This window comes from Saccoglossus kowalevskii, chromosome 13, assembly GCF_978046115.1.
Source record: "Saccoglossus kowalevskii chromosome 13, keSacKowa6.1, whole genome shotgun sequence".
NCBI classification, from domain to species: Eukaryota; Metazoa; Hemichordata; class Enteropneusta; family Harrimaniidae; genus Saccoglossus; species Saccoglossus kowalevskii.
In genome coordinates, this window is record NC_140653.1 from 20,232,454 (window position 1) to 20,258,510 (window position 26,057).

A 26,057-nucleotide genomic window follows, 5' to 3' on the forward strand; every position below is an offset into this window, starting at 1 on the left:
ACCATACAAAACGTTAATATAAATAAAGACACAAATATGAACGAAGCGATCGACACAACGTCATCTGAACCAGCTCAAAACAAACAATCTGCCACGCGTTCAGTCCTTTCTAATGCAAATGATGCCTCTCAAAATGAGTGTGTCAATGACAATACACCCACACCGTCACTCATTCAAACAGACCCGCATTCCACTGAAACAATTGACACAACCACTCGCTCAACTGAATCTGAACCAAACGGCTCAACAACTACCACTGGTGCGGCAGAGGTACAAACCCTCTCCGCTTCTCCTCTCTCTTACGCTGCTGTCACTGCAACGCCCATTGATGTCTTTGACAGGAAGCAGACCTCATCATCCTTTCCCTTTCACGACATGGACGATGTGGAGTCTGTCGCTTCTGACGTGTCAGATGTGTCCCAATTTCTCCAGGAGGAGAGTGCAGCTGATTTAGAAGTTTCTCTACTTCCACATGACTCTTTGCAGAAATTTCTAGACGAGTCCTACAACTCAAAACATCTTATGGAACAAGCAAGCCAGTTTTGTCCTGACCTCCGCTTACTAATAAGATCGCTAACTGATTTCCGCAAAAACAATGACCTGCCTTCCAAGGAAAAGGTCCGCATCCAACGACTATCCTGCAGAATCGCTAAAAATATTGGGATCACAAGAACACCAGTTGAAAACAAACGGAGCAATGAAATCCTCGATAAAAAGCGTGGTATTTCTACTACCTGTAGTAGAAGGTCAAAAAGAGATAAACAGTAATTGTATCAACTATAATAATGGATTCTCCACTTGTGACGTATCAATGGTCTATTTGTTGTTCTCATATTCATCCATATATGAGTCTTAGTTTTATTATATTATTTATTGTTCCAATAACTGGATATATGTTCTTCATAGTCATTGCTTGTCAGATTTTAACATCTGTCTTCTTGCCTACATTGTGCTATTTAATATCCTTATTTGTCACAATCATCAAATCGATTTTGGGGAGTGTTTTCACAGTTGAAATGAAACTCTGCTCTGCTACTAGTCTTTCAGGTATGGTCACTATGGCAACAATGCTTCTTGGGTATAATTTGTACTGCTCAGTCGTTGATATTATAAAATCAAACATGCAGATTGCTCTTGCAGTCGATATTCAACTATCCTCCGTTATTTGTATGATAATTTTGCCAGCTATGTTCACCATAGCAACAACGTCCGAGCTCTTCGGGTATTGTCTACTCTGTTCATGGTTTAATAATGTAAAACCATGCCTGGAAATTAATTCCGGAGTTGATGTTCAACTCTTTTATGTTACATCAAAGATTGTAACTGGTGTGTCAACTATCACCGTAGCAGCAATGTTTGTACTCTGTGGCAATTTTTTACATTGCTCATTGCTTAATACTATATACACAGTTTTTGGTTTCACAGCTGACTTTCAACTATTCTATGTTACACCTGAGTGTGTAACGAGTGTACAAGCTATTGTCACCATGACAGCAACGTCGTTATCTGGGCTGTGTCTATATCACGCATCGTTTAATATTTTAAAATCAAAATTGAAACTGGTTCTCATAGTTGAATTTCAACTCTCCTATGTTACACCCGAGTGTGTAACAAGTGTACAAACCATGTTCACCATGGCAACAACGTCGTTATCTGGGCTGTGTCTATCTCACGCATCTTTTAATATTTTAAAATCAAAATTGAAACTGGTTCTCATAGTTGGGTTTCAACTATTCTATGTTACACCTGAGTGTGTAACAAGTGTACAAACCATGTTCACCATGGCAACAACGTCGTTATCTGGGCTGTGTCTATATAACGTATTTTTTAATATTTTAAAATCAAACTTGAAACTGGTTCTCATAGTTGGGTTTCAACTATTCCATGTTACACCTGAATGTGTAACAAGTGTACAAGCTATTGTCACCATGACAACAACGTCGTTATCTGTGTTTTTCCTATATCAGGCACTGTTTAATATTTTAAAATCAAACTTGAAACTGGTTCTCATAGTTGGGTTTCAACTATTCCATGTTACACCTGAATGTGTAACAAGTGTACAAACCATGTTCACCATGGCAACAACGTCGTTATCTGGGCTATGTCTATATAACGTATCTTTTAATATTTTAAAATCAAACTTGAAACTGGTTCTCATAGTTGGGTTTCAACCATTCCATGTTACACCTGAATGTGTAACAAGTGTACAAGCTATTGTCACCATGACAACAACGTCGTTATCTGTGTTTTTCCTATATCAGGCATTGTTTAATATTTTAAAATCAAACTTGAAACTGGTTCTCATAGTTGGGTTTCAACTATTCTATGTTATGCCTGAGTGTGTAACAAGTGTACAAGATATTGAATTGGTTTTTCCTGGTCTTGTTCTCTGTTTCGTACATGGCTGATGTATCTGCGCTGACATGGAACGTCCATGGATGTCGTGACGCATTTAAACGATACCAACTTTTCGAGTTTCTCAAAATTAATCATCCTAGTTCATTTTATTTTCTACAAGAAACACACACCATCCAATCCGATGAATCTACTTGGCAAGTTGTCTGGAGAGGACCGATTATTTTTAGTCACGAAAACACACACTCAGCTGGGGTGGCAATATTATTAAACCCAAACAGAAATTTCACTATTTTAAATGTTGACAATGTGATCACAGGACGACTATTGCATGTTCATGTTGATATCAACGGTCTCCCGGTTCATTTAATAAATGTTTATGCACCCACCAATGGCCCAGAACGTGTAGAATTTTTTCAACACGTAAAAAGTCTCATTAATAGATTGAATAATGACCCCATTATAATGGGAGGGGACTTTAACTGTACTCTCAATGCTAATGTAGACAGAGCTGACAGCTCTGAACCACATGCTCACTCTTCAACATCTTTGCAACACATTATCCGTCGTTTCAAGCTCGCAGACGCATGGCGTACTCTTCATGCTACCGCTAAACAATTCACGTGGTCAAGGCATGAGAGTAAATCGCGGATTGATACATTTTATATCTCGAAATCTATTGTATCAAGAGTCAAATCATCATCAATTCAACCACACTGTAATATGTCTGATCACTGCCCTGTTAAAATACTTGTATCTTTTAATCACACGAGTACTCGGAATCCTGTATGGCATCTCAATCTCAGCCTCCTCCAGGATCAAGAATACTGTAATATAATAAATGAGTACTGGTTAAAATGGCGTCGAGAAAAAGCTCGCTTTGAGTCTCTATCTGTATGGTGGGACATTGGTAAACTTAAAATTCAACAGCTGACTAAACAATACTCTGCTAGACTTGCAAATACATACAAACAGAATAAAATCAAATTAAATGATGAAATTAAATCTATTGAACAGGAAATAGCTAACAATCCTGCACTTAGCAACAAGCTGGACGAAACAAAGTCACTTCTTGAAAAATTAATGATGACAGAATCTAAAGGAGCCGCTATTAGATCACGCTATAAAATGTTAAATGAAAACGACGCCCCAACATCGTTTTTCTTTGATCTTGAGAAATACAAAGGAAATAGGAAAATGATGTCGCAGCTAAAACAACCGAACGGCGAAGTTACTGAACTACAAAGTGGAATGCGAAAACTAGCATGGGACTTCTACAGCGATCTTTTCTCTCCAGACAATGTCTCACCAGAGTGCCAAAATGTAATCTTGGCGGATCTACCCCAACTGAACAGTATCAAGCGTGAAAATTGTGACGCACCTATCACTCACGAGGAACTGACAAATGCAATGAAATTAATCTCTAGCAACAAAACTCCGGGAATAGATGGTCTGCCCGTTGAATATTACAAACACTTTTGGCCCATTTTGGGCACTGATCTTCACCAGGTATTTGAAGCTTCGATCGAGGTTAATCAGCTTCCTATTTCTTGTAGGCGAGCGGTCATAACGCTTCTACCAAAGAAAGGGAACACCAATCTTTTAAAAAATTGGCGACCAGTGAGCTTGATGTGCGCTGATTATAAGATCTTAACAAAGGCACTATCCCTCCGTTTAAAAACCGTCTTAGGTGATATTATTCATTCTGATCAAAGTTATTCCATTCCTGGTCGACAGATATACGACAATATACACCTCGTCAGAGACGTCGTTACATATGGTAATGAACTAAATATAACATTGGGTATTGTATCCCTCGATCAAGAAAAAGCTTTTGATCGGGTGCACCACGGATACCTTTTAGAAACCTTAAAAGCATTTGGGTTTGGCCCAGAGCTGATTAAGTATATACGACTTTTATACACCGACACACAAAGTCTTGTTCGCATAAATGACTCTTTGACCAGTCCCGTGCAGTTTATGCGTGGTATCCGACAGGGATGTTCACTGTCAGGACAATTGTACAGTATTGCTATCGAGCCGCTCCTGCACAAAATTCGTACCCAAAGCGGCATTCGCGGTATCATAATTGATAACATGCCTGAACAAAAAGTAAACCAAACTGCATATGCTGATGATATCAGTTTTTTCATCACCGAAAACTCCGATTTTGCCAAACTGCAGGAGTGGCTTTCAATTTACGAGAAAGCTAGCAACTCGCGCATCAACTATGGTAAATCGCAGGGCTTATGGGTTGGTGCATGGAAAACTAGAACTGACAAACCACTTAATATAGGTTGGAACAATAACGGGTTGAAAATCCTTGGTATCTATATCGGAAATAATCCCACGTTCGTGGATAAAAACTGGTCCGGTATCTTAGAAAAAGTTGAGGTAAAGCTAGGTCAGTGGAGCAAATATGCACCTGTCATGTCCTATAGAGGGCGTGCTATTGTAATTAATAACCTTGTAGTATCCAAATTGCTTCATGGGTTGATATGTCTGTCCCCGCCCACACATATTGTTGAGTCTGTCCAACGAAAGCTCCTTGACTTTTTTTGGCAAGGTAAACACTGGGTAAATGCAGAAGTTGTCTACTTACCAATAAATGAGGGTGGACAAGGACTGACGCATCTACCAACGCGCATTACTTCATACCGTCTGCAATTTATACAGCGATATCTTTACTTCAGTCCAGGTCACCCTTGTTTCATGTTTACTGACTTCTTTCTTAGAAAGTTCCAACACCTGAAATATGACAAACAATTGTTTATTACTGAATTCCCACAACATTCGTATAATATGCCTGATTTCTATCGTAACTTACTAAAAACCTGGCGGTCAGTCACATATATTCGTAAAGATACGCCATCTAATATGCATAATCTATGTCAAGAACCGTTGTTTCACAATAAACTAATCCTACACCATCTACATAAAACGCCATTGAATCTCACACACTTTATCGAGGCCGGCTTCACAAAAATTGGTGATCTCATCGATGGTAATGAATGGCGCTCAGCTGAACTGCTCCATCCTCATATTAATATGTACTCCAAACGTGTTCTTAATATCGCATTGAATGTAATACACAAAGCAATCCCAGCTCAATTTAAAGAAATATTACAAAAAACTAACAATGCGCCAAATACGAATGTCACGACTACCACATATTCTCTTGAATTAATCTATAGAGATGACGATAATGACATATTAATAAACTGTCCACTGTATAAATTAGAAAAGGGCACAATTTATAAATTTCTAATCTATACCCGAAAACTGATAAAAGATCCCACCCACCCAGGCACACTTTGGTGTGATCTGTTATCTCTTGACCCCGACAAACCAATATTTCAAGATTGCTACATTGCACCGCTAACGAAAAAAGATGGAGATTTACAGTGGCGACTTCTTCATGGGGCATACCCTACTGGAGGTTTTCTGGTTAAGTCTGGTTTACAACAAACAGATAACTGTCCATTTTGCCAGGATAAAGACGATCTCGTCCATATTTTTGTAGAGTGTACAAGACTTGAACCACTCTTCAAATTGTTCAACAGCATCATACAAAATCTATTTGACGGAGAAAGAATACCACTATCACAGTATCTACTAGGCGCCACTAGAGGCAAGAGCATAACACAGAACCATAGATTACTATGCTACATACTCGTCTCATTGAAAGCAGCTATCCACGTGACACGGGTAAAGAAAATGAAAGGACTACCGAAAACGGACGTCACTCAAGCCTTTAAGGCGAGACTAAAATGGAGAATTAACACAGAGTACAACTACCACTATCTCAACCATACCGTTGACCAGTTCAAGTATCGGTGGTGTAACAACAATGCGCTGGCATCCATTGCAGAAGATATACTCGTCTACGCGGATTATTTGAAATAACACCCTTATGAACATTATCATCATCGTATTTGTTAATAACAATGAGAGCTGTATTATTTATAACGATTAATACTTAAATAGTATCTTTACTACCTACCTGAACAATACTTACTCGTCGTATTTATTCGAATTTGATATCTTGGTTTTCATGTAAACCTATATTTTTATCTTTTTTAGTTATGTAATAACAGAAATGTAAATATCTTTTTTATACCTGCGAATAAAAATTAGAAATGTATGTATGTATGTATGTATGTATGTATGTATGTATGTATGTATGTATGTATGTATGTATGTATGTATGTATGTATGTATGTATGTATCAAATAGAAATCTCCTGTATTGTGGCTAAATACTATCGAATGATAATTATAAACTGTATCCAATGTGGTTTGAAATGCGCTTTATATCAGTGTCTTGGAGATAGATTTGCTACAGTTTCTGAGTTAAGATTTGTAAACATAACAACATGCACTTAAATACCTGCAGAAAATGGCATGAAATTCTCAGACTTCTTGACTGCATTGTTCTTTTCATCATAAAATCTCATAGGGTCAAATTTGTCTGGATCTGGCCAAATAGTTGGCTCTTTGTGAATTGACCTGAGTTAAAATTGTAAAATAACGTTGGTGTTAGGAATAGTAAACTCTCAGATGTCGAATATTTTCTTATAAATATCGGAACACGTCTTAAAGTTCTATACTGTTTTACCGTATAAATATGTTGACAAAACATCATAAATATATTTATTCGCCAATTGACCGTTTTAACATTATCTAATTAAACATGTATATAGATAGATTTATTTTTTATACAGACTACACAATTGTATATGTCCGCGCAGATACGAAAGTAAGGAATACGTATAGATGAAACCTACCATAGTAAAATAATTACTTCCGTTCCCTTAGGAATATTATATCCTCCAAGTGAAGTGTCTTTCAACGCACAATGAGGAAGTGTGAATGGTGCAATACTACCAAATCGCTGTATTTCCAAAAGCGTAGCTTCAGTATAAGACAAGTTTTTACGATCGTCAAGTCTCGGGAGACGGTTTGCACCAACAGCCTGGAATCATGAGAAACCGAATAGTGGTCGGGATTACAAACAACGTTCAACATAAGGACACTCAATAGTTTGAAGCAGATGTGGCTATTTCACAATTATGCGATTCAAGATACACCCTGCTTAATTTGCAAATGCATTTTGTATAGTACGTACCTGATCAATTTCATTAAACACTCTGTCCTGTATTTCTGGATGAAGAACCATTAATAGTAACCCCCATTTAAGTGTTGTCGCTGTTGTTTCAGTTCCAGCAGCAAAAAGGTCAGCTAATGTATATTTTAACTGGTCGTATGTAAGATCTTTATTGCCGTCTTGTTTCATTGTCTCAGCTAAGTATGCATCGATGAAATCACCTATGTTGTCTGGGTCGAATACTTCACGGTGTTCATCAATTTGCTGCTTGCAGAATTTCCTCAGATCATCACCAAGTGTATTGTAGTTATTTATATTTGATTGATTAAACGGCCTTCGAAACGGTAGAAAACCAAGTTCATACATAGTGCCCATAAGCTCAAACCATTTGCCCATAGTGTCAATAATGAAACTGAATTTTGGGTCCGAATAGTTGAATCGTTTACCAAACATTATCGAGCAAATTACGTTGGAAACACTCCTGTTAAGGATGGCGCCTGTATCGATCGATTTATCTTGAATATCCTTAAAATATAACATAATATAATGGTTTCACATGTAATATCGAGAAATTTCAGAGACAATGTTCTAGCTAAGGATATATCCATAATTTTGCTGCCCATGTACAATGACTTTGCTACATAAACTTTTCTCACAAATTAGATCAAGTCTTCCCTAATGCATGCAACAGGAATTCTGGTTGGTTGCACAGATGTATGGAACGAATGGGGCCTGTGTCGATCGAATTTTAATAGTGATCCTTACCCTAAATTCATCCAATAAAAAAGAGATTTCCTCACATATTTTACTTTCCATGCTGGTTTTACCAAATCCAAAGCCTCTAAGCGTTGTGTGGGCAAATTGTCGACGACGTTGCCATTTATCATTGAAGCGTCCATCAGCAATACCTGGCGATAGACTGGCAGTTATTACATGAAATGAAACTATAGAGAATAATTGGCGCTAGTCTACCTTTTTTTTAGAATTAGTGGTCCCAATCGTTGGCTGTTTTAATTAGTTTTAAATTATTATAGTACCTTTATATCTTGGATTATATTGTTCAACTGACCAAGAATGTGGTCTATCAGCAAAATCGGTTCCTTTTTTTACCAGACATTCTTTGATGGCATTCACTCCCTTTACAACAACGGCTGTATGACATCCCATCTTCAGACTATACACATCACCATATTTCTTTGAGAGTTTCGTCATGTCTTTGTGTACATCAGATCCGAAGTACATAAAGCTGCCAATGATAGGTAATCCCCAAGGTCCGGGTGGGAAGTTCTTGCAAGGTGCCAGGTAGTGTTGGGTGGTTATCCATGCTAAGAGCATTGTCATCAACAACACCAGTAGTGATAACGGATCAGTTGGCACAAAAATCATTTTGGTACAACTTGATGCGGAATAGTCTGTAAATATATACTCAATATAGATTAAACGATGATGATAAACGGCGGTGAATCTAATTGCACCATCATTGTCCAGTAGTGATAACGGATCAGTTGGCACTGAGACCATAACGTTAGACCTGCGTGCAAAACAGTCTGTAAACATATATTCAAATACGTAACGGAGATTAATCGATGATGACAGCTAATTTAATGGCACCATCATTGTTCAGTTATGTGGCACAAGTTTAGAACTAATACTTCAACGATGGTTATGACCATTCAAAAATATATGTGTATAGTAGGAATGATATACGACCTGTCAAATAGCTCCACGGGGTGGATTTTGGTTTCGGGCCAGGTGCTATCACAACATCAGGGAGAAAGTCATATAAATTTGGCCGCACTTCGTTGACTGGGACAGCAATAATGTCCACTTTGCGCTATAATAAAACTTGATGCACTGTACAAAGAATTTAGTTTTGACTCTGGTGTGCCAGAAATTGATCACAAATACTACCAATAAAATAAGTTGAGTAAATCGTGTCAAATGTAGCAGAATACGCTTTTCCTAACAGGTTGGAAACCAAATGGGAAGTAAACCTACGGAACTACGGCAGTAGATATATGGAATACCTAAATTATCAATCTGATTTATACAACGAATCATTGTTAATAGTATTATAAAATATTAGGCAAATACATTTAGCCATGCTGTAAGGCAACTGAAAAAATAAAATGGAACGATTCAGTGCTGAACATGTGCTAATTTATATACATACAAATATGTAATGTCCGCTTTGTAATTTGCCCATGAATAATTCAATGCATACTACGACTATTCTCGCTTGTGTGATTTACAGACTCTGACTCAAATAATGACGTTATTTCCGACAAGCATCACTTTTTTGTCGTGTTCCATTAATGAACGGTCAGATAAAGCAATGGGTCATGTGAGCAAAGGTGGTATAAAAATAGTATAAAACCAACCCGCCATTGGTATATATACATACAGTTAACACAATTCAACATTTATGTACAGATTTCATTAAATAACATTCAGTATTATTATTATTATTATTATTAATAAACTCAGGAATAAACTCAATGAATTCAATGGAAACTCGTCTCTCAATGGGTAAAACAGGGAATATGTAGAAAATACTAAAAAACAACCTACCCTTTAATGCTTTAATGATGGCTGAAATCACTCACTGCAGTCCACACAATGTTTAGTTTTGTCGCTGTGTGTTTGTTGGCGCTCTATTGCATGACGCCCTCATACCAACAAGCTATCATGATGCAGATAAATAACAAAAATTGTTAACACGTGTTATACATGTCGCATGCGACCCGCATCCTACTTGATGTAGCGTGACGACCATCGTCCTTTAGACGTTTTTCAAGCGCGGGCTGCGGCTATCTTGAATTCACAAATAGTCCCTCTAGAATTTCTGTGCTATGAGTATATTATTGCATGGTATGCTAGGTTGAAATACCGGCATCTCCGCTGTTCGTAATGTACCGATTTTGTCGTATATCCTTGCCGAGGTTGTTGTGGTTGTCGGCAAATAAAGACTCGATTGATGCAGAAAACTGATTCTGATTAAGTGCTCTAATTTAAAGTAATGCGATTAACAACTTGGTATATTACCGAGCATCACTCACTCCCCAGTTTTACTGTAACTAGCCCACTTATTTTTAGTAAATTCATACTTAGATCCAGCTTTCACAACTACATACATCGTTTAAACAGATTCGATCCAACGTACGCTATGATAATCAATATAATATTCCCAAGTATGTTTTGAACTAGATAATTACTGCAACTTTTGTCAGTTACTGTGGAGCTCAACCACATGCTGTAAATAAAGGATATTGTTTCTAAAGTAACTTGATGGAGGACGAGTTCCACTGAAATACTAGATGTGAACCAGGATTTATACTTTACATCGCGTATCAATATCAAATTTGTGACAACTGTCACAAAGCAAATACGACAAACAAAAAAGATAAACAGATAAATATTAAACACAAGTTTCTTCTGATATATCATTTCGTGAACATACCAATCTTACTTTATTTTCACTGTACGAGCAAATACATTGTAGCTTAACTGAACATGCCACAATGTAACTTATTGTTAATAATGATTTAATCTAGTTATATGAACAACGAGATTTTAAAGTATTATTCAGCAAAAACATGAACATATGTCGCCCTTTTTCCGTCTAACCTTATATTATAATGGAAATTGTCAATGCATATAATCATCTCCACAATGCACTAAACCATTATATCTAGCTGATTTTAATATACAACTCACTGAAACACATCATTATTTAAGTTGGTGTATTGCATTCACTTCATTGACAACAACAAATATTTGGAAACCCTTGCTATATTTATAGTTCGACCATGTCAGATAAATTAAACTGCCAATGATTAATAGACCAATATGGACTCATATAATATGAACACATATATACAAATCAACATGCAATTGACAGTATGGCCATGTCGCATACGACTTGTTTACCACTTCCGTGTGACTGAGAATGTTCTAGAACCGTACTGTGTCTGGGTGGAATTTTTAGTTGGTTGAATTGGTAATAGGACACTGTAGAAGGCAATAGAAGGTAATGGAACATTCTAGAAATTTGTAGTAAGTTCCAGACTCATTATGTATGCTGATGTAATGGTCTATTTATAGACAGTGTGGGTATATATAGGGGAGTTGTTCAGCACTGAGATCAGATCGGAGATCTCGTTGAATTGTATTGAAGTTTAAGTATCTAGTTATTGGAGTAGTGGAGTTTCACCGCGTTATTGTACTTGATGTTTGCAGAGTATAATAATACCAGTACCAGTTGAAACCTCATCTGTTGGCTCTGTGTTCGTATTTTATCATCGCCGCCAGGGAAGTCTTTTTGTTACTGTTGCCATTTTGGTATTTGAACCATCACATCTGTACTATACCAATTACGGTAACATTACGTTGTGTGTGACATCTGGGGGCTCGTCCGGAATAGTGAAGACATATAGAAGACAACATGGCCAGCGAGATAAAAGATATGTCGAAACAAGTGTTGATGGAATGGGCGGATGAACTGGAAATGACTGGAGAAGAAAGGAAAAGTTTCGTCTGGAAGCAGAAGCAAAACAGCGAGAAAAAGAAAGGGAGATTGAGGAAAGAAAGGAAAAGTTACGGCTGGAAGCCGAAGCAGAACAGCGAGAAAAGGAAAGGGAGATTGAGGAAAGAAGGGAAAAGTTACGATTGGAAGCGGAAGAAAAGGAAAGAAAATTTGAGTTGAGGAAATTAGAGCTGCAAGCAACAATGCCGGGGTTTCAACAGGCTGATTTCGGTGGTCAACGAAATGTGGTCAGTGATGCGCAGTCACCAAAGTTGCCTGCATTTGTTGATGGTAAGGACGAACTTGATAGTTATTTATTGCAGTTGACTATGATCGTGTGAAGGTGGCGCTGTTGACAAGCTACGATTTCACAGAGGATGGGTACAGGAAGCGATTCCGTGAAATTAAACCTGAAAGTTCCGAGAGTCCTGACCAGTTAATTGTGCGGCTTAAGAATTATTTTGCTAAATGGGTTGAGTTGTCAGGCACTGCAGCAACATATGATGGTGTTACCGACTTGATGGTGAAGGAGCAGTTTATTGGTGCCTGTACAAAAGATCTTGCAGTTTATCTTAAAGAAAGAGCACCCAAAGATTTAGATGAGTTGGCAGTAATAGCAAAGCAGTACCTAGTGACACATGGTCGACAGTTATCCACAAAGGACCAGGTGAGGCGTAACGATAATAAGACGGCCATTAGAAATACTGATGTGGGACAGGGTAGTAGTATCCGGTGTTATGTATGTCAGGGTGTTGGTCATCGAGCAGTACAATGTCCATCCCGCGTTACTGATGTCAACCATGACAAAGATGGACAGTGCCTTCAATGTGGTGCTATAGGACATGTGGCTAAGTTCTGCCGTAGTGGACAACACAGGGGTCAAGAAAGAACGAGTGTCAAATCCAGCACTACTACTGGTGCAGCTGCAGTGGTTAAAGAGGAGTCTAATATCAGTGCTAGCTGTGCTGTTCAAATTAACGGTGACGTGCCTAAAATGGTTGAGAAGGACCATTTGTTGTTAGCATCGGGGAGCAGTTAAAGGTTGTGAATGGTGCATGTATGGAACGGAGTGGCGTTGTGAAGGACAGGACTTTGCCTGTGGGTCAAGGGAAGGTTGGTGACACAGTTGTGACCATGTTGAAAGACACTGGGTGTAATGGCATTATAGTCAAGAAGAGCTTGGTACCAGATGACCAGTATACAAAAAAGATGGGTCATATGTTGATGGTTGATCATACTGTAAGAAGGGTTCCAGTCGCCATGGTGGAAATTGATACACCATATTTGAGAGGCACGGTTGAAGCATTATGTGTGCAGGACCCAATCTATGAGTTAATTGTTGGAATGTGCCCGGAGCAAGACCACCAGATGACCCGGATCCAGTGTGGAATGTGAGTGAAGCAGTAACAACCAGAGTGCAAGCGAAGAAATCTGGTAAGGTGAAGCCACTCAAAGTGTGTGATGTAAAGACTGGAGCACATGTAACAAAAGACAAATTAATCGAGATGCAGCAAGCAGACACATCATTGAAGAAGTATTATAGTAAGAGAGAACCAGAAGTGAGAGGGCATCATACAACCGAGTTCCAAGTATATGGAGGCTTGTTATATCGTGTGTATCGAGATCGTTCAGTTCCAGGAGGCAAGACGGTACGTCAAGTGGTTGTGCCGAAACTGTTGAGGACTCGTGTTATGGAGATTGCCCATGATTCAATATTTGGTGGACACATGGGGATAAAGAAGACAGAAGACCGGATTGTGACTAGCTTTTATTGGCCTGGGCTACATCAAGATGTTACCAGTTTTTGTAGGTCGTGTGAAGTGTGCCAGAAGACTGTTTCAAAGGGATCAGTTGTGAAGGCCCCATTAGGTAAGATGCCTTTAATTGATATGCCATTCAAGCGTGTGGCTATAGATTTGGTTGGACCAATTACACCAGCCAGTGACGGGGGTCATCGATACATCTTAACTATGGTGGACTATGCTACACGGTATCCAGAGGTCGTTCCACTTAAAAATATAGATACGGAGACTGTAGCCGAGGCGTTGATTGACTTTTATAGCCGATTGGAGGTTCCAGAAAAAGTACTAAATGACATGGGGACTCAGTTTGTGTCAGAATGCATGCGAGAAGTATCAAGATTGCTCAGCATTAAGAGACTGACGTCTACGCCCTATCACCCCATCTGTAATGAACTGGTGGAAAAGTTTAATGGTACTTTGAAAAAGATGTTAAAGCGGTTGTGCCATGAACAACCAAGGCAATGGCATCGGTATATTAGTGCTTTACTCTTCGCATATAGAGAGGTACCACAGGAGTCAACTGGTTTTCCCCATTTGAGCTGTTATATGGTCGAACAGTTAGAGGCCCGATGAAGATCCTTAAAGAGTTATGGACCGATGAGAGCGATACTCCTGAGATAGTTAATAGTTACCAGTATGTGTTTGAGTTGAGAGATCGGTTAGAACAGACTTTAGAGATTGCTCGAGAGGAATTACAAAAGGCACAGAACTGATACAAGTGTTACTATGATTGTAAAACGAAGAAACGAGTGCTTAAGGAAGGAGATAGGGTGTTAATTTTGCTGCCAACTGACAACAACAAGCTATTGATGCAGTGGAAGGGTCCTTATGTGGTGGAGCAGGTAATAGGCGAAAACGATTATCGAGTGAGGGTAGATGACAAAGTGAAGACGTATCATATAAATATGTTAAAGTTGTATGTTGAGCGGGAGATGTCACCTCAACCAGATGGAAGTGAGACAAGTTACTCACCAAATACGGCCATAGACTTGATGAATGCTATGCGCGCAGCTACATTCAGATGAAGAGAATGCTGTAGACGAAGATGATCTTCTAGAGATGATCTTCTAGAGTTAGGAACTTGTAAACCCAAGGAGTCAGGTAAAGATGTTCAAATTGGTACAGACCTGACAGAACACCAGAAAAAAGAACTGGTGGGTTTAGTCAATACTTATGATAAGGTGTTTACTGACTTGCCAGGAAAGACCAAGATAATCAGTCATAAGATTGACCTGACAAATGATACACCAATACGATCTAAGCCATACTCACTACCATATGCAATAAGGGAGAACCTTAGGCAAGATATTGACGATATGTTAAAAATGGGAGTAATCAGGAAGTCCACATCACCCTATGCGTCACCGGTGGTGATTGTAAAGAGGAAGGATGGATCGAATCGCATATGTGTAGATTATAGGAAATTAAATAATGTCACTGTAACCGACCCTGAGCCAATGGTAACAACAGGGGACATATTTCAGAGGCTACATAATAGTAAGTTCCTGTCAAAAATTGATTTAAGTAAGGGTTATTGGCAGATACTAGTAGCTGAAGAAGATATACCAAAGACAGCATTTGTTACTCCTGATGGAACTTATGAATTTTTAAGGATGCCATTTGGAATGACGAATTCGGGAGCTACTCTGGTGCGGGGAGTCAGAAAATTATTGTCAGGTATGGAGGGGGTTGGAAGCTATATAGATGACCTGATAGTTTATTCAAGCTGCTGGGATGAGCATGTGCAAGTATTATCTGAGTTGTTACGAAGACTGAGGGCAGAGAACATAACAGCTAGACCATCCAAGTGTGTTCTGGGTGCAACATCAGTAGAATTCCTGGGTCATGAAATTGGACACAATTGGGTGAGTCCAAGTCACGACAACATGGAGAAAATTCGAGAAGAAAAAGACCAAGATTACTACAGAGACCACATCCCCTTATTCGCAACTATTGCAGCACCCCTGAGTGATCTACTAAGGAAAGGACAACCCAACAAAGTTGTATGGGGAGAGGCCCAGGAGAAAGCATATAACACTTTGCGGGAATACTTATTGGGCAAACCAATTTTGAAGTTTCCAGACCCACAAAAACCGTTTGTGTTGCGGACGGACGCGTCTCAGGTAGGAATTGGAGCAGTACTTATGCAGAATCATGGTGAGAAGCTTCATCCAGTTGCGTATGCAAGTAAGAAGTTATCCGATGCAGAAAAGAAATATTCAACTGTAGAAAGGGAATGTTCAGCCATTGTATGGGCGTGAATAAATTTCGCCTATATTTAGCCGGTGTGGAGTTCATTTTGCAGACGGATCATAAACCATTGTCTTACCTGGATAGAGCCAAGTTTGCAAATGACCGAGTGATGAGATGGGCGATGACTCTGCAAGGATATAATTATCGTGTTGAGGATATTCTTGGACGGGACAATGTAGTAGCAGACTACCTGAGTAGATTGATGGACTGAGGAACTTCTGAACAGTATAGTAGAATGTTATTCGTTTATGACTGTATTTCATATTTTATTATGTTCTACTGTATGTGATTTTCGAATTTTTATACTCAGAGCTTTATTCAGTTCGATTTGATATATTGTATTGTTGTTTTATTTGGAATTGTTATCGTATTCGTATCATTGACGTCGTTGCTAGTCATGTAATATTATATGTTATAATATTCTTGAGAGGGGAGGCATGTCGCATACGACTTGTTTACCACTTCCGTGTGACTGAGAATGTTCTAGAACCGTACTGTGTCTGGGTGGAATTTTTAGAAGTTGGTTGAATAGGTAATAGGACACTGTAGAAGGCAATAGAAGGTAATGGAACATTCTAGAAATTTGTAGTAAGTTCCAGACTCATTATGTATGCTGATGTAATGGTGTGGGTATATATAGGGGAGTTGTTCAGCACTGAGATGAGATCGGGGATCTCGTTGAATTGTATTGGAGTTTAAGTATCTAGTTATTGGAGTAGTGGAGTTTTACCGCGTTATTGTACTTGATGTTTGCAGAGTATAATAATACCAGTACCAGTTGAAACCTCATCTGTTGGCTCCGTGTTCGTATTTTATCATCGCCGCCAGGGAAGTCTTTTTGTTACTGTTGTCATTTTGGTATTTGAACCATCACACCTGTACTATACCAATTACAGTAACATTACGTTGCGTGTGACAGGCCATCACGAATACGTTTTTACCACCAAGTGATATAATTGTTTCCACCAGCTCCACAACACACCACATTTTGAAATGATGAGAATTTGTCGAGGTGTGATATTTAAACAACCAGCGAATTGCACAAGAAACACGTTCTTTTACCAGAGGGATGGGATAGACACACATGGATTCATCTTTGGATCACCCTTCCCATTTCCTCTAAAGCCTGCAGTGAACTTGTGAAGTATCGTTGCAAAAGCCAGCGTGGTTGAAGTGGCAGGTGTGGATGCAAAAAGGCAAACTGGATGTGCACAAAACTGTGTCATTATAACTGCGAGATAAAGTACCTGATTACATAATACTGTCCAACATGCCATTAATAGGTCCCAGGTGAGATTCGACTATTTACTTTTCCACACAAAGAATGGTTGTACAATACAAACATCTGTATCTACATGACTAGCAAGAACATTAATTCACCTTTGAGTCACAGTACAAAATGGAACGTTAACATTTTGAAAGTAATATTTTAAGATATGTATGGGTTACACAAATTGTGTAACTTGCTTGAGCGACCATTTTGTGAATAGAACTTCCTTTATAAGTACATAATATTGATCATTATTACGCCATTGACATGCTCATGCCATCAGAAGTATATTACCACCCTATAGCACCCACCAATTATCATAAAATGACCTTTAGCTGTAATTTTAGTATTTTGGCGGTCACTAATTTTTGCTTGATAGGTGAATATTGATACAATATGTTTCTCATCACACTGATCACATATTGTTACATATACAGCACTAAAGTATCCATTTCAGACCAATTGTACGACTTTTTGATGTGTCGTAATGTATCAAGGGAGGTGATAGCCAGTGTCTGTGTGTCCGAATACATCTTTAGTACAGCTGGATATAATAATACACTGCACTAATGTGAATATATTACAGTAAACATATATGTGAAGTAATTTTCAACTGTTTTTAATTCATGTTTAGATTTATCCAGCTGTGGTTATTATGATGTAGGAGACATGTTATCCAAATACATGCCTTATTATGGTGATCATTTAGCAACTATTAAAGGGTGGTGGTTTTCTTGCAGCGCATGCTTGAATTCAATATAAATAAACAATGTATTTTAAGCTCGTTATGTATGTCGCCATGCGATCGATATCGAACAGGACGAAAGATGGTTGGCTTTGCAGCAGATGGGGCTAACGTTATGGATTCAGATATGAATGGGGTAAGTGTTTTAATTCATCAGGACAACCCTTATTCTGTATGCATACATTGTGTATGTCATCGTTTACATCTAGCAGTCAGTCAAGCATATCAAAATATCCCTGAAATGGTGCTACCTTATGGTACCTTATCTACACTGTATGTCTATACAGGCTCTAGCCAGAATATAAAAAAATCTGTAAAAAAAATTATGAAGTCCTACCGACGCCCGAACAAATTTCTGACACTTCCCAATGCCAACAATCCACCCTCAAAGCCTTTAGAAATTTCAGAACTGCTATTTTGCAAATAATAAATCTTTTGTCAATTGACGAATGACAACAATTAAAAAAAATCAAATCAGTATATAAATGTATTTTATTGTTAAATTTGTACACTGTTAGTAATAGTAAAATTCAAAGAACTGAGCTGAATGGCATATCATATTTATATTCTTCTGACAACTTACCTGTTTATAGCACTCCTATAACACATTTTACACATTTCTTTTTATTTATTTTTGAAAATAGGCATGTTCAACCTGATGTTGCTGGTCTTGTGAATATTGGTTGGGAATGCAGAGGCAGAAAGGGTGTTTGGATCAGCTCATTCGTTTAAGCTATGAGGCAATACTTATTGAGGAATTCCCCTTTCAAAGGGCACTATTGTTGTTTGATGCCTAGCTTGATAACTAGGGGAGTGTCAGAAATTTGTTCGGTCCAAAAATTGCATAAAAAAACATCTGCAGCAGTGTTATATTCCCAAAGTGCCCATACCAAAAGAGGGGGACACTACTCTCCCTAGACCCACTTTCTTTGGCCTCGGGCGATGGGCGACGCATTTTGTCAACAACCAATCACAAGACTGGTTACGAACCAGTTGAGCAAGGCTAACTGAGCCGTGGCCTCTGCTGAACAGGCCACGCCTCCAACTGTGCCGTGCGTTCGGGCAAACCGTTAGGAATTCCTAAATGGAGTCAATTTGTGTAGTTTTCTTGATTTATTCCGCAGATATCGGTAAAATGTAGGCAAGGCTTTGGCGAAATTTGAAGGAGCAACTAATATTATTCAACCTGGTATTTTTTTAGATTTTATTTTTCATTCTTTTCGTCTGTTTTTCCGAGTTTAAAAAATATGAGCTAGCTAAAGCCTTCATCCCTTGTCTATTTATTACACTAGATACCAGCCGATACCCCCCCCCCCCCCGCTCATAGGGAGTGCGTACAGTTGATCATAGTTCCTGGGCTCTCGTGCTTCAGTGCTTGGAAGTGTTGAGTGATATAATATTAACGGTTGACCCGAACGCACGGCACACTGGCCTATTCAGAATTTGTCAAGAACCAATCTCAAAACTGGTTACGAACCAGTTGAGCGAGGCTAACCGAGTCGTAACCTCGGCGTGGTTCGTAACCAGTCTTATGATTGGGTGTTGACAAAGTCTGAACTGGCCACGCCTCCAACTGTGTCGTGCGTTCGGACCAACCGTTAATTATTCATAAATGGAGTCAATTTGTGTAGTTTTCTTGATTTATTTCAAATTTAATAGTTGATCCAGGTTTGGCACACAGCAAACGTGTTCGCCATGTTCGCTACCGCTGTACACATGGACGTACACACGATGACAAACCCGGAAGTGAGATTACAATTCCAGGCACTGATTTGACGCTGAAGTAGTGCTAGATGTTGATAACTTACTACAATAGGTTACACACTTTGTTTTCAAATTTACAGAAGTTGTAACTAGAAATATAAACATCGGCTGCAAAACAGAGGAATGATTGACAGATATTGCCCACAATGTTTTCTATTTTTGATAAAAAGTTCGATGCCTTGTATTTTCGTGGACTGTCATTTCAAAGCAGACAGCTTATAATATCGTCAAACGGTTTGTTACCACCGAGAGTATCCTGCCAGGAAAGCGTAAGAGCGACAAATCCGCGACTAAAAAACTAACTGACAACGTTATAGACTACATATATGTCGAATATTATAAAACATTGAGACCGCGCATTTACGGACGGGAATTTCGACAAAAAATACTTGAAGATAAGCTTTTTAAATTCCTCCTTATATAACATCCCAGCATTCTATTTACTTACTTCTAATCGAAAAACACCCAAGGGAGGGAGGAGTATGTGGCACTGTATGTTCACAGCTATATGTTCACAGCCTTCTGTCTTTTACCACCATTAAAACAATTAATATTATGCACTGTGAATCGATCTTTGTGGAGACACTCATTAATAACAAAATTATTGCAGGCGTCATTTACCGTAAACCAACTACCCCTTCCAATGAATTCCTTGACAGTTTGGAGGAATGTCTTCACCTGTTGTCGGTCAAGGGCACCGAGTGTATTATTGTTGGCGACGTAAACATTGACACAACACAGAATATCCCCTCCCCCTTCGACACAGTACCAGCCCCGATTTAACACGTATGATTTTCTTCAAATAATCAACACTCCCACTGACGTTTATTGAGTCAGAAATCATCGAGCATTTTCCTGTATTTTGCACAATCAAAGGCCTTAAGCATATTTTTTCGCCAAATAATATAAATAGAATTTACGACTTTAGTAAATATGATCTATGCGACATGGTCAATGAGTCATGGCAGTCGGTTTATGACTGCTCAGACCCAAATGAAGCTTATTCGGCATTCTACGACAAATATTACAAAATCCAAATTTCGAATCCACTCGTATTAAGTTTAAATTAAACGGAAAACCCTGGCTCACTAACGGTATATAAACGAACAATTTACAAAACTACTCAAGTCGGCAAAGAAACGCTCATGAATTGTGATCAGTCCAAGGTAAAACTTGGAAAGTAAATAATGAAAATTTGAATAAAACATCTACTAACATAGACCTTTCCAGGCTTGACAGTATATTCCCTAACAAGTATAACTAGTGGATATATAGCTACCGAGTTTAACGAATCCTTTACTAGAATTGGTCCAAACTGGCATCAACAATTAAATCGAATCACAATGTTCATAAGTACCTACGTGGTAGTTACAGTAACTCATTTTTTCTTCGTCCTGTGAGTGAACAGGATGTATTCAATGAAATCAAACACTTAGATATAAGCAAATCGTTTGAGCACGATAATATTCACCCTAAACTGGTTATACATTCGGCAAACATAATTAACATTCCTAACATTTCTCGTCGTTTTGCCCACATTGTCAATTGTTCACTTAGTAAGGGTACTTTTTCCGCTTCACTTAAAATTACAAAAGTCCTCCTAATTTAAAAGGCTGTTGATACATTAAATCGTGACATATTATTATGTAAATTAAACCATTACGGTATCTGTGGGACTCAAAGGCTTTGGTTCAAAAAACTGTTTATCAAATCGCCAACGACATAGCCAACTCTTCTACTGCATTTGACTTTAGTCTTTTTGCAGACGTTACACATTTGTTTAAATACTATAACACAAATTGTATTAATCTTCCCCTAATTAATAATAAACTTCATAGAGTCCGTGAATGGTGCAGTGCCAACAAAGCACCATAAATATGACAAAACAAACTATATGCTTATTACCACACCCCATAACTCATTGCGTATTCAGGGCAGGCTATGCATGGATGGTAAACAAATAGAGGTCGTACGTTCGTCTACTCACGTTGGAGTATCCATTGATCGTCATATGAACTGGAAGTCGCACATTGAAAAGGTTAAAAATCAGGTTGCCCCGAAAGTAGGTCTTATTTCGTCATTATGTCCCCCAGTATAATTATCCTTCTTCTATTGTACAATTCGTTATTATTACCACAAATTATCTATTGTATTGAAATCTGAGGACAATCACATTTTACTTCATTGAAACCTATCCTTTTATTGCAGAAAAAAGTTGTTCGCCTTGTCACTTTCTCTGACCACCATGCTCATTCTGCCCCTCTATTTAAACAACTCAGTCAATGATAATTTTAACATCCCACAACTTAACCTCTCATTATCCAAACACAGTTTCAAGTATGCTGCAACTAAACACTGGAATGCTCTTCCAATTGTATAAAAACTGTTAAAACTATCAAGGCTAATTTAAAGAAATACCTACTTCAAAACTAATTATAATTTTATTTAGATTAGAATCTAATATTCTGAATTAACTTTTAATTTGAAATATTTATACATTTACTTCAGTTATTTATTTTGCATGTAAATCAATTACTCATTAGTTAATGCAATGCATTATGATGAAATACAGCTGTTATTATCTGTTATGCAGGTCATGCAAATTTATTCATTGTGGGGTCACAGACTCGATTAGTCCAACATGACTACAACTGTGATCCTCACCAAATTATTTTTTGAGAGTTTTTGCTTTCACTTTTTTTTCATTTTCTGTTTACTATTTTATTGTCATTTGAATTGTCTGTAGACATTTGTATTATTTGGTGAAATAAACACACAAATTACAGACTCTGGCTAAAAGTATGACGCTATATTCAACAACCCATATTCTCTCGTTGTGTTCTATTAATAAACGTGCAGACAGAACGTCAGACAGAGTTTGTTGGTAAGAGGGCACTCGTGCGACAGAGCGCCGGCACACACTGTGACACAAACTAATCATTGCGTGCTGCAGCGATTGAGTGCAGTATAGGGTAGGTTGTTGTTTTATATTCTCTACATATTCTATGTTTTAGACATCAATAGACAAGTTTCCATTGAATTCTGAGTTAAACCCTGAAACATATAATATGTGGCATTCCATTTGTCTTGACATTAGAAAGCCTATTGCCACACTGGAATTGTTGCAGTAGTTTAGCATACAATTGCATATGTAATTATGTACATGGTGGCTCACAATTAATAATAACAATACTAAATGTACATCGATATTGAATAGTGTTCACTGTATGTATATATCAACTAAATTCATGCGGGCAGGTTATGAACTATTTTTATACCACTAATGGCCACATGGCCTATTGTTCTGTCAGGCACGTGTATTAATGAAACACAACAAGAAAGTGTTGGATGTCGGATATAACGTCATAATTTGAGTCAGAGTCTATAAACCGCACATTTCAACGTCGAGTAGTGTGCATTGAACTATTCATGAGAGAATTACAAAACGGGCATTGCATATTTTGTTTTGTATATACATTTTTATACGTTCAGCGCTGAGCACTGGTATTGCAACTGATTGCTGAATCTTTCAATTTTATATTTTCACTCGCCTTACAGCATGAGTAAAATTGATTTGCAAAATAATTTTACGATAATTCGTTGTATAAATGTTTTATAGGTATACAATTTTTAACATTCATTGTGTGTCTGGAATTTGTACTAATAATAGACCAGCTTCTGTAGTATTTTGCGGGTATTTCTACGTTTCATAATGTTCTATACACATTTCATGATGGTCGCACTTCCCTCTGACAGCTCGGCATTTGGATATTGAACTCACAGTCAGCTGGCGCACACGTGATAATAAAATAAATACGATATTTACTACATGGAGGCCGCCATCTTGAATGACGCATAAAACTAAATAAGAGACAAGTTGTGAAACGCGTTTTTCAGATTCCTACAAACCAGGACAAGAATACCAATCTTTCACAAAAATACGGTCCGTTGGGGTCATATTAAGCCAACCGATAACAAAATTCGGCCTAATTCGTCGTTTTTGTGTGGAAAAATCCCTTCCTTGCATACGAACACCTAATTACGCGAAGAACCTGGAACACTTTCCTGGGGTATTTAAAACTAAAAAAATTGCATTCCAGCTCAGCATCCAATCAGCGACGGCCTAACGCTTAGATGACAATTTCGGTTTCAAATACCCCGGCTTAGTGTTCTAGTGTTCGTATGCAAGGGATTTTTCTACACAAAAACGACGAATTAGGTCGAATTTTGTTCTCGGTTGGCCTAATATAACCCCAACGGACCATATTTTTGTGAAAGATTGGTATTTTTGTCCTGATTTGTAGGAATCTGAAAAACGCGTTTCACAACTTGTCTCTTATTTAGTTTTATGCGTCATTCAAGATGGCGGCCCCATGTAGTAAATATTGTATTTATTTTATTATCACGTGTGCGCCAGCTGACTGTGATTGAACTATAAAAATAGAAGTTTAAAATCAAATCATGCACCAGACGTTTGATCCGCGCCTTTCACACATCATGCCAGATCGCGCACCTATTCATTGTTGCATTCCATGGTTTAGTGTGTGCATTTCTCTTTTGAATTATAGTTTCGAGAATTATTTTATTTCGAGAATAGTTTGAATCTTAATTTTTTTAATCTGTTTATAATTTCCAATACTAAATTGTTCACCATATGTGTTATATTAACCAAATAATCATTGTGCTTCCCATCGGAGAACAATACTCGACACAATTTGACACTTATGCTGACAACAATAATATTACATGTGACATATTTGTTCGTACATACAATAATGTGGTCATAAACGCTCTTCCAGTTGCAATTATACACATGTGATATATTTGTACATGCATATAAGTAACTTATTAAACACCAAATCACATGGGTTGAATTGTAAAACAAACTTAAGTTGTATAGCAATTGTTTCTGTTATGTTATGTTTCTGTTTCAGTGGAGTTAATAATACTAATAACAACTTATTTACTGATATTGCGAATGTGACAGACACGCCCGATGCATGACAGAAGAATAGAATATTACAAAAACAGAAAATAATAATATACAGAAACAAGCACTAATACATTTTCAAAAATGAACAAATGGTTATTGAAATGGTTAAAATAGTTCGATACTGTTTTTGATAGCGTGTGGTAAGCCGTTCAATAAAACTAAACCAGTAACAGGAAACGCCCTTCCACCACAAGCTACTAAATTAGATTTTGGTACAACACACTGGTTAGAGAAGCGTAACCAAGATGCCAGTGGCATGTATCATATCATCATGTCGCTTATATAGACTGAGGCCTTGTATCTTGAACTCTAATTTTAACCAATGTAGTTTAATAATGGTTAGAGTGATATGATCATATATTTCACTGCAAACGATAAGCCGAGAAGCAGATTCTGAGTCCTCTGCAATTTAGAAATCAGAACACTGAATAAATCAGGAAATTACAGTAGTCTATTCATGAACTGACAAGGCCGTGTACAAACATTTCGATAGTTTTAATGGATAAACATTTCATAATTTGTGATATTCTTTGAATGTGATAAAATGACGTTTTACAGCTGTATACAATATGTATGGTTAGCACCATCTACCTGTTAAACATAACACCATGTGTCCGTACACTATTCGTCACGGAAACCAATGTACCATCAATGTCTACATAATCTATACTGTTTTTTGCTGTGGCTGTCCAATTAATACAAGTTGACAGCTTTTAATTTTGACATAAGTATGTATATACGGGACTTAATATCGTAAATTATCCTGGCCATTCATGGAATTGAGCTCAAACTTTATGTACCCAAAACGATTTTTCAAATCAAATCCAGCAAGTTTTGCGCTCACCCAAAATTTCTACAGGAACACTTTCAGTACTATAGAACCTCTTATTGGCTGACTATTGAATTCTTGCTAATATGAAAAAATGATATCCAGCCAAATCTATATTGCCTTATTCCTAATGTAAAAACAGTGGAGATAACATGATACAACTTTGACGACTGGTCCAGTTACTCAATAGCACCTGGCTCTAAAACCAAACCAAACCTGTGCAACTATTTGACGGGTCGTATATTATCCCCACGAACCACATCATCACTCAGTTCTAAGCATTTGTTTTCACGCCACACTCATACATAATCAACTGGACAATGATTGCGCAATTAAATTCACCGCCGTTTATCACCATCGTTTAATCTATATTGAGTATATATTTACAGACTATTCCGCATCAAGTTGTACCAAA

The 26,057-nt window shown here is 37.9% G+C and overlaps 1 protein-coding gene across 4 annotated transcripts; it reads right to left on the bottom strand.

The window, feature by feature from the left end:
* Positions 1 to 2,467: 2,467 nt before the first annotated feature.
* On the bottom strand, positions 2,468 to 8,999 carry LOC100366330 (cytochrome P450 2U1-like). 4 transcript variants are annotated; one of them, XM_085507038.1, is made up of 7 exons: positions 8,499 to 8,999; positions 8,227 to 8,369; positions 7,483 to 7,986; positions 7,142 to 7,329; positions 6,745 to 6,863; positions 4,958 to 5,103; positions 2,468 to 3,182 (listed from the first exon to the last, which is right to left on the bottom strand). In XM_085507038.1, exons 1-6 carry the CDS (start codon positions 8,980 to 8,982, stop codon positions 5,087 to 5,089), a joined length of 1,455 nt encoding a protein of 484 aa, XP_085363164.1. In that variant the 5' UTR covers positions 8,983 to 8,999; the 3' UTR covers positions 2,468 to 3,182; positions 4,958 to 5,086. The 4 variants fall into 4 exon arrangements, with proteins under 4 accessions (XP_085363164.1, XP_085363161.1, XP_085363162.1 ...); XM_085507035.1 differs by lacking the exon at positions 2,468 to 3,182 and adding an exon at positions 6,374 to 6,429 and having other exon boundaries at positions 4,967 to 5,103; XM_085507036.1 differs by lacking the exon at positions 2,468 to 3,182 and adding an exon at positions 6,359 to 6,475 and having other exon boundaries at positions 4,967 to 5,103.
* Between the last annotated feature and the right edge of the window lie 17,058 nt (positions 9,000 to 26,057).

What these genes read in the sequence shown, in the direction of transcription:
- LOC100366330 (XM_085507035.1), bottom strand. Translation starts at nt 8,982, where the DNA reads ATGGTCTCAGTGCCAACTGATCCGTTATCACTACTGGACAATGATGGT. An exon ending in ATATAATCCAAGATATAAAG is followed by an intron (nt 8,370 to 8,498) that starts GTACTATAATAA and finishes GTCTATCGCCAG; the next exon opens with GTATTGCTGATGGACGCTTC. An exon ending in TTTCATGCCATTTTCTGCAG is followed by an intron (nt 6,430 to 6,744) that starts GTATTTAAGTGC and finishes TAACTAAAAAAG; the next exon opens with ATAAAAATATAGGTTTACAT.